Source organism: Orcinus orca, chromosome X (assembly GCF_937001465.1).
Source record: "Orcinus orca chromosome X, mOrcOrc1.1, whole genome shotgun sequence".
NCBI classification, from domain to species: domain Eukaryota; kingdom Metazoa; phylum Chordata; class Mammalia; order Artiodactyla; family Delphinidae; genus Orcinus; species Orcinus orca.
Window position 1 is genome coordinate 97,632,512 of NC_064580.1, and position 9,534 is coordinate 97,642,045.

Sequence of the window (9,534 nt, forward strand, 5' to 3'; positions counted from 1 at the left end):
AGAGTCATTTTCACAATGTTGAAAATACCAAGAACATGGTATATCTCTCCATCTATTTGTATCATCTTTAATTTCTTTCATCAGTGTCTTATAATTTTCTGCATACAGGTCTTTTGTCTCCTTAGGTAGGTTTTTTTTTTTTACATCTTTATTGGAGTATAATTGCTTTACAGTGGTGTCTTAGTTTCTGCTTTATAACAAAGTGAATCAGTTATACATATACATATTTTCCCATATCTCTTCCCTCTTACGTCTCCCTCCCTCCCACCCTCCCTGTCCCACCCCTACAGGCGGTCACAAAGCACCGAGCTGATCTCCCTGTGCTATGCGGCTGCTTCCCACTAGCTATCTACCTTACGTTTGGTAGTGTATTTATGTCCATGCCTCTCTCTTGCTTTGTCACAGCTTGCCCTTCCTCCTCCCCATAACCTCAAGTCCATTCTGTGGTAGGTCTGTGTCTTTATTCCTGTCTTACCCCTAGGTTCTTCATGACATTTTTTTTTCTTAAATTCCATATATATGTGTTAGCATACGGTATTTGTCTTTGTCTTTCTGACTTACTTCACTCTGTATGACAGACTCTAGGTCTATCCACCTCATTACAAATAGCTCAAGTTCGTTTCCTTTTCTGGCTGAGTAATATTCCATTGTATATATGTGCCACATCTTCTTTATCCATTCATCCGATGATGGACACTTAGGTTGTTTCCATCTCCTGGCTATTGTAAATAGAGCTGCAATGAACATTTTGGTACATGATTCGTTTTGGATTATGGTTTTCTCAGGGTATATGCCCAGTAGTGGGATTGCTGGGTCATATGGTAGTTCTATTTGTAGTTTTCTAAGGAACCTCCATACTGTTCTCCATAGTGGCTGTACCAATTCACATTCCCACCAGCAGTGCAAGAGTGTTCCCTTTTCTCCACACCCTCTCCAGCATTTATTGTTTCTAGATTTTTTGATGATGGCCATTCTGACTGGTGTGAGATGATATCTCATTGTAGTTTTGATTTGCATTTCTCTAATCACGATGTTGGGCATTCTTTCATGTGTTTGTTGACAGTCTGTATATCTTCTTTGGAGAAATGTCTGTATAGGTCTTCTGCCCATTTTTGGATTGGATTGTTTGTTTTTTTTGTTATTGAGCTGCACGTGCTGCTTATAAATTTTGGAGATTAATCCTTTGTCAGTTGCTTCATTTGCAAATATTTTCTCCCATTCTGAGGGTTGTCTTTTGGTCTTGTTTATGGTTTCCTTTGCTGTGCAAAAGCTTTGAAGTTTCATTAGGTCCCATTTGTTTATTTTTGTTTTTATTTCCATTTCTCTAGCAGGTGGGTCAAAAAGGATCTTGCTGTGATTTATGTCATAGAGTGTTCTGCCTATGTTTTCCTCTAAGAGTTTGATAGTGTCTGGCCTTACATTTAGGTCTTTGATCCATTTTGAGCTTATTTTTGTGTATGGTGTTAGGGAGTGATCTAATCTCATACTTTTACATGTACCTGTCCAGTTTTAGCAGCACCACTTATTGAAGAGGCTGTCCTTTCTCCACTGTACCTTCCTGCCTCCTTTATCAAAGATAAGGTGACCGTATTCTATGTTTCTGTTTTTGTGCCAGTACCATACTGTCTTGATTACTGTAGGTTTGTAGTGTAGTCTGAAGTCAGGGAGCCTGATTCCTCCAGCTCCGTTTTTCATTCTCAAGATTGCTTTGGCTATTCGGGGTCTTTTGTGTTTCCATACAAATTGTGAAATTTTTTTGTTCTAGTTCTGTGAAAAATGCCAGTGGTAGTTTGATAGGGATTGCATTGAATCTGTAGATTGCCTTGGGTAGTAGAGTCATTTTCACAATGTTGATTCTTCCAATCCAAGAACATGCTATATCTCTCCATCTATTTGTATCATCTTTAATTTCTTTCATCAGTGTCTTATAATTTTCTGCATACAGGTCTTTTGTCTCCTTAGGTAGGTGTATTCCTAGATATTTTATTCTTTTTGTCGCAATGGTAAATGGGAGTGTTTTCTTGATTTCACTTTCAGATTTTTCATCATTAGTGTATAAGAATGCCAGAGATTTCTGTGCATTAATTTTGTATCCTGCTACTTTACCAAATTCATTGATTAGCTCTCGTAGTTTTCTGGTAGCATCTTTAGGATTCTCTATGTATAGTATCATGTCATCTGCAAACAGTGAAGCTTTACTTCTTCTTTTCCGATTTGGATTCCTTTTATTTCCGTTTCTTCTCTGATTGCTGTGGCTAAAGCTTCCAAAACTATGTTGAATAAGAGTGGTGAGAGTGGGCAACCTTGTCTTGTTCCTGATGTTAGTGGAAATGCTTTCAGTTTTTCACCATTGAGGACGATGTTGGCTGTGGGTTTGTCATATATGGCCTTTATTATGTTGAGGAAAGTTCCCTGTATGCCTACTTTCTAGAGGGTTTTTATGGTAAAGGGGTGTTGAATTTTGTCAAAAGCTTTCTCTGCATCTATTGAGTTGATCATATGGTTTTTCTCCTTCAATTTGTTAATATGGTGTATCACGTTGATTGATTTGTGTATATTGAAGAATCCTTGCATTCCTGGAATAAACCCCACTTGATCATGGTGTATGATCCTTTTAATGTGCTGTTGGATTCTGTTTGCTGGTATTTTGTTGAGGACTTTTGCATCTATGTTCATCAGTGATATTGGCTTGTAGTTTTCTTTCTTTGTGACATTCCTTACCTGGTTTTGGTATCAATGTGACGGTGGTCCCGTAGAATGAGTTTGGGAGTGTTTCTCCCTCTGCTATATTTTGGAAAAGCTTGAGAAGGAGAGGTTTTAGCTGGTCTCTAAATGTTTGATAGAGTTCACCTGTGAAGCCATCTGGTCCTGGGCTTTTGTTTGTTGCAAGATTTTTAATCACAGTTTCAATTTCATTACTTTTGATTGGTCTGTTCATATTTTGTTTTTCTTCCTGATTCAGTCTAGGCAGGTTGTGCATTTCTAAGAAGTTGTTCATTTTATTGGCATACAGTTGCTTGTAGTAATCTCTCATGATCTTTTGCATTTCTGCAGTGTCAGTTGTTACTTCTCCTTTTTCATTTCTAATTCTGTTGCTTTGAGTCTTCTCCCTTTTTTTCTTGATGAGTCTTGCTAATGGTTTATCAATTTTGTTTATCTTCTCAAAGAACCAGTTTTTAGTTTTATTGATGTTTGCTATCGTTTTCTTCATTTCTTTTTCATTTATTTCTGATCTGATATTTATGATTTCCTTCCTTCTGCTAACTTTGGGGTTTTTTTGTTCTTCTTTCTCTAATTGCTTGAGGTGCAAGGTTAGGTTGTTTATTCGAGATGTCTCCTGTTTCCTAAGGTAGAATTATATTGCTCTAAACTTCCCTCTTAGAACTGCTTTTGCTGCATCCCATAGGTTTTGGGTCGTCGTGTCTCCATTGTCATTTGTTTCTTGGTATTTTTTTTATTTCCTCTTTGATTTCTTCTGTGATCACTTCGTTATTAAGTAGTGTATTGTTTAGCCTCCATGTGTTTGTATTTTTTACAGATCTTTTCCTGTAATTGATATCTAGTCTCATAGCGTTGTGGTCGGAAAAGAAACTTGATACAATTTCAATTTTCTTAAATTTACCAAGGCTTGATTTGTGACCCAAGATATGATCTATCCTGGAGAATATTCCATGAGCACTTGAGAAAAATGTGTATTCTGTTGTTTTGGATGGAGTGTCCTATAAATATCAATTAAGTCCATCTTGTTTAATGTATCATTTAAAGCTTGTGTTTCCTTATTTATTTTCATTTTGGATGATCTGTCCATTGGTGAAAGTGGGGTGTTAAAGTCCCCTACTCTGAATGTGTTACTGTCGATTTCCCCTTTTATGGCTGTTAGTATTTGCCTTATGTATTGAGGTGCTCCTATGTTGGGTGCATAAATATTTACAATTGTTACATCATCATCTTGGATCGATCCCTTGATCATTATGTAGTGTCCTTCTTTGTCTCTTGTAATAGTCTTTATTTTAAAGTCTATTTTGTCTGATATGAGAATTGATACTCCAGCTTTCTTTTGATTTCCATTTGCATGTAATATCTTTTTCTATCCCCTCACTTTCAGTCTGTATGTGTCCCTAGGTCTGAAGTGGGTCTCTTGTAGACAGCATATATATGGGTCTTGTTTTTGTATCCATTCAGCCAGTCTGTGTCTTTTGGTGGGTGCATTTAATCCATTTACATTTAAGGTAATCATCGATATGTATGTTCCTATTCCCATTTTCTTAATTGTTTTGGGTTTGTTATTGTAGGTCTTTTCCTTCTCTTGTGTTTCTTGCCTCGAGAAGTTCCTTTAGCGTTTGTTGTAAAGCTGGTTTGGTGGTGCTGAACTCTCTCAGCTTTTCCTTGTCTGCAAAGGTTTTACTTTCTCCATCAAATCTGAATGAGATCCTTGCTGGGTAGAGTAATCTTGGTTGTAGGTTTTTCTCCTTCATCACTTTAAATATGTCCTGCTACTCCCTTCTGGCTTGCAGAGTTTCTGCTGAAAGATCAGGTGTTAACCTTATGGGGATTCCCTTGTGTGTTATTTGTTGTTTTTCCCTTGGTGCTTTTAATATGTTTTCTTTGTATTTAATTTTTGACAGTTTGATTAATATGTGTCTTGGCGTGTTTCTCCTTGGATTTATCCTCTGTGGGACCCTCTGTGCTTCCTGGACCTGATTAACTGTTTCCTCTCCCATATTAGGGAAGTTTTCAACTATAATCTCTTCAAATATTTTCTCAGTCCCTTTCTTTTTCTCTTCTTCTTCTGGGACCCCTGTACTCCAAATGTTGGTGTGTTTAATGTTGTCCCAGAGGTCTCTGAGACTGTCCTCAGTTCTTTTCATTCTTTTTTCTTTATTCTGCTCTGCAGTAGTTATTTCTACTATTTTATCTTCCAGGGCACTTATCCGTTCTTCTGCCTCAGTTATTCTGCTATTGATCCCTTCTAGAGTACTTTTAATTTCATTTATTGTGTTGTTCCTTGTTGCTTGTTTCCTCTTTAGTTCTTCTAGGTCCTTGTTAAATGTTTCTTGCATTTTCTCTATTCTGTTTCCAAGATTTTGGATCATCTTTACTATCATTATTCTGACTTCTTTTTCAGGTAGACTGCCTATTTCCTCTTCATTTGTTAGGTCTGGTGGGTTTTTATCTTGCTCGTTCATCTGCTGTGTGTTTTGCTGTCTTCTCATTTTGCTTATCTTACTGTGTTTGGGGTCTCCTTTTTGCAGGCTGCGGGTTCTTAGTTCCCGTTGTTTTTGGTGTCTGTCCCCAGTGGCTAAGGTTGGTTCAATGGGTTGTGTAGGCTTACTGGTGGAGGGGAGTGGTGCCTGTGTTCTGGTGGATGAGGCTGGAGCTTGTCTTTCTGGTGGCACGTCCCCGTCTGGTGGTGTGTTTTGGGGTGTCTGTGGACTTATGATTTTAGGCAGCCAGCCTCTCTGCTAATGGGTGGGGTTGTGTTCCTGTGTTGCTAGTTTTTTGGCATAGGGTGTCCCGCACTGTAGCTTGCTGGTCGTTGAATGTAGCTGGGTGTTGGTGTTGAGATGGAGATCTCTGGGAGATTTTTGCTGTTTGATAGTACATGGAGCTGGGAGGTCTCTTGTGGACCAGTGTCCTGAAGTTGGCTCTCCCACGTCAGAGGCACAGCACTGACTCCTGGCTGCAGCACCAAGAGCCTTTCATCCACACGGCTCAGAATAAAAGGGAGAAAAAGTAGAAAGAAAGAGAGGATAAGATAAAGTAAGATAAAATAGTTATTAAAATAAAAAATAATTATTAAGAGAAAACAATTTTTAAAGTAAAACAAAACAAAAAAAACCGATGGACAGAACCCTAGGACAGATGGTGAAAGGAAAGCTCTACAGACAAAATCTCACACAGAAGCATACACACACTCACAAAAAGTGGAAAAGGGGCAAAATAATATATCTTGCTCTCAACGTCCACCTCCTCAATATGGGATGATTCGTTGTCTATTCAGGTGTTCCGCAGATGCAGGGTACATCAAGTTGATTGTGGAGATTTAATCAGCTGCTCCTGAGGCTGCTGGGCAAGATTTCCCTTTCTCTTCTTTGTTCGCACAGCTCCCGGGGCTCAGGTTTGGATTTGGCCCCGCCTCTGCCTGTAGGTCGCTGGAGGGCGTCTGTTCTTCGCTCAGACAGGACGGGGTTAAAGGAGCCGCTGATTTGGGGGCTCTGGCTTGCTCCGGCCGGGGTGGGGGGGGCAGGAGGGGCATGGAGTGCGGGGCGAGCCTTCGTCGGCAGAGGCCGGCATGACGTTGCACCAGCCTGAGGCGTGCCGTGCATTCTCCCGGGGAAGTTGTCCTTGGATCATGGGACCCTGGCAGTGGCGGGCTGCACAGGCTCCCGGGAGGGCAGGTGTGTATCGTGACCAGTGCTCGCACACAGGCTTCTTGGTGGCTGCAGCAGCGGCCTTAGCATCTCATGCCTGTCTCTGCGGTCCGCGCTGATAGCCTCGGCTCGCGCCCGTCTCTGGAACTCCTTTAAGCAGCGCTCTTAATCCCCTCTCCTCGCGCACCAGGAAACAAACAGGGAAGAAAAAGTCTCTTGCCTCTTCGGCAGGTCCAGACTTTTCCCCGGACTCCCTCCCTCCCGGCCAGCCGTGGTGCACTAACCCCCTGCAGGCTGTGTTCACGCCGCCAACCCCAGTCCTCTCCCGGCGCTCCGACTGAAGCCCAAGCCTCAGCTCCCAGCCCCGCCCACCCCGGCGGGTGAGCAGACAAGCCTCTCCGGCTGCTGAGTGCTGGTCGGCACCGATCCTCTGTGCGGAAATCTCTCCGCTTTGCCCTCCGCACTCCTGTTGCTGCGCTCTCCTCCCCGGCTCCGAAACTTCCCCCTCCGCCACCCGCAGTCTCCACCCCCGAAGGGGCTTCCTAGTGTGTGGAAACCTTTGTTCCTTCACATCTCCCTCCCACTGGTGTAGATGTATTTCTGATGTATCTGTGGGGAGGAAGGTGATCTCTGCGTCCTACTCTTCCGCCATCTTCCTATATTTAATTTTTTTAGTTAGAAAATTTTCATATTATCTTTTAGTAGCCTGTTTTAGTCACTAATGTTCGTATCTAAAGTGCTCCTGCTGCAATTGCTATGATCTTTCTTGGAGTTAATGCTAAATTTCATTTTTACCTGTAAGAACATCCATTATGTTGATGTTAATGAATCTTTGTATATGAAGTGTACTGTATGCTTTCTTTGTTTCAGGTACTTTTCCAAATGCTGACCCTGCATCTGTCCCTCATGGAGCATTCTATTATCCAGTGATGTCAGATCCCTGTGGGCAGCGACCTTTGCCAGGTTTTGATTCCTGCCTTCCTGTTGTGCCAGATTATCCCTGTGTTGCCCCCTGGCATCCAGTCAGTGCAGCATATGTTGGTTCTCAAATTCGTGGTGCTATGAGTCCTGGGTCACTTGCCTATATTGCTTCACCTCCCTCACCTTCTCATTGTGTACCTCAGAATATGTAAGATTCAGCAGTATGATGTGTTCTTGCACTGCCATTTTTCTTATTGTTTGGTTTTTAAGAAGTGTTTTATGTTAGTGTTTAAGTGATTTAGAGTGGTTACTGTTGTATCTGTCTTTAAGATTATTTTACCTTTTGATTTAAAATAGTACTTTAAAATAAAGGAATATTTCTTTGGGTTGTGAATAAGGACATTGAGGTGAATGTACAACTAGCCCCATATCTGAGCATATTTCATTGTATTCAGCTGTTTTCCTGTCAGCCAGCTTGTCAACTTTGTATTAGCTGATGGTACCAATTGATAAATGGAGTAAATCTTACAAACTATTGCCTTGGTTCCGATGTCACACATAATATTAAACCATGCAAAATTGGAAAAACTACTTTTTCCTAGAAAATGAAACAACAAAACCAAGAGCATTTGCTTCTGGGTAACTAGCTTAATATTAAGTGAGAGTGCTCTTCAGGTTTCTTAAGAATTGTCTGATCTGAGTTGTGTTCTATGATATTAATCAGTTCTGAAGGCACATGGTGCTCTGCTTTAGATTTATCCCATGTGCTGTTGTTTAATATTGGATTTATGTAACCATTTTCCTGCACAGTATTGATGTCCTTTGCACATTTAGCAGTAAATAAAAATTAGCATTTAAAATTGCTACAATGAGTGAGATTTTCTTTTGCTTTTTCATGGCAGCAAAGAGTACCAGACATTTGATTGTTCCCATATGTTTTCCCCCTAGTATTTTGGTTGCCAGAAAATGTGAATTTATAGCATGGATTGGCAGGGTCAGTTGAAATGTTATTTAATCTCAAGACATTGCAATGCATACTACCATATCCAGTTCTTTTCCCTTAAGAATGTCCCTTTAAGTTGTGTTTCTGTTTTTTAAAAAAAAATCTGTTAATTCTCTTAGGGAACTTTAATCTAGACTTACTTTCTCATTGTCCTATATTTCTTATGGTTGTTGAATCTTTAAATTGTGGTTTAGATTTATCTTGTATCTCTTCAGGCCTGCCTTGTCTTCAGCTTTCTGTGAGACACATTTTATAAGCCCTTCTGCCTTCTCCCTTCTCTCTCTTTCATCTACTCAAAGACTACAAGATTTTCTCTATTCATTCAGTTCTCCTCTGAGGGGTAATTCATCATGAATGCTTTGCTCTGTCTCACCTACAAATAGCTATTTTAAAAGTGTTCTTTGGTTGCCGCAAAACCTACTTATATTGCCTCCTTTAAAAGTTATTTATGCTTGTGAACCATTCTGTTCTTTCCCACCTTTCAGCTATACCCCAGGCAAAAAGAACCAATTGAGACTCAGGGCTCAAGGTGCTTGAACAGGTTAAAGAACTAGAGTGGAATCCATTGCAAAGAAGATATCCTGTCTTCAGTATACTGTTCTCAAGATGATTGATAACAATGAGCTTCAAATCAGTCAGTGTATTAGTTAAGGCTTCTGCTTCGTAATAGACATGGAACTGGGTAGTGTTTTGGTTTTGCATCCTGGATCTTTACAAGTCCTTGCTCTACAAGTTGGCATCTGACAACTTTAATAAAGAAAGATGGGCAACAGTGCACTGATCTTTCTAACAACCTCTGTATTAATGTTTCAGCTTTTTCTCTGCTAACCTCCTGGGTTCTCAATTTGTGCAGCCTACAGATTGTTTTATGTTTAAAGGTTTATTTTAGTCAAGTTTGAAACATGGAACAACCCCTCTCCAACATTTTTCAAATATGCCAGCATTTCTGAAATGTACATAACTCACAGCAAGTGATTGTCCTGCATCTTCAACTGTCAGTGGTTCACTAATTAGCTTCTAAGCAGTGTTTTAGAAGGTTGTAGTCTATCTTGAGAATGTGGATCTGGAAATTGTGTGGTTTTGAGATAAGTACATTTGCCTTAGGCTTCCAGTTGATTTGTTTATTTTTTAAACTTGTAGGTTGCTGCCTTGCCTTGATTTCCATTACTAATTTAATGCAGTTTAATGAGATGCTTATTATTAACTTAAAAACCCAGGATCAACCTAATTGTTGTTACC

General features: G+C 40.2%; 1 protein-coding gene across 1 annotated transcript in view; it reads left to right on the forward strand.

The window, feature by feature from the left end:
* Positions 1-8,161, forward strand: part of ALG13 (ALG13 UDP-N-acetylglucosaminyltransferase subunit) — a 74,651-nt gene extending 66,490 nt beyond the window's left edge. The window contains 1 exon segment of the mRNA XM_049704528.1: positions 7,242-8,161. Coding sequence (XP_049560485.1) covers positions 7,242-7,504 — 263 coding nt within the window. The 3' untranslated portion in view covers positions 7,505-8,161.
* Positions 8,162-9,534: the final 1,373 nt, after the last annotated feature.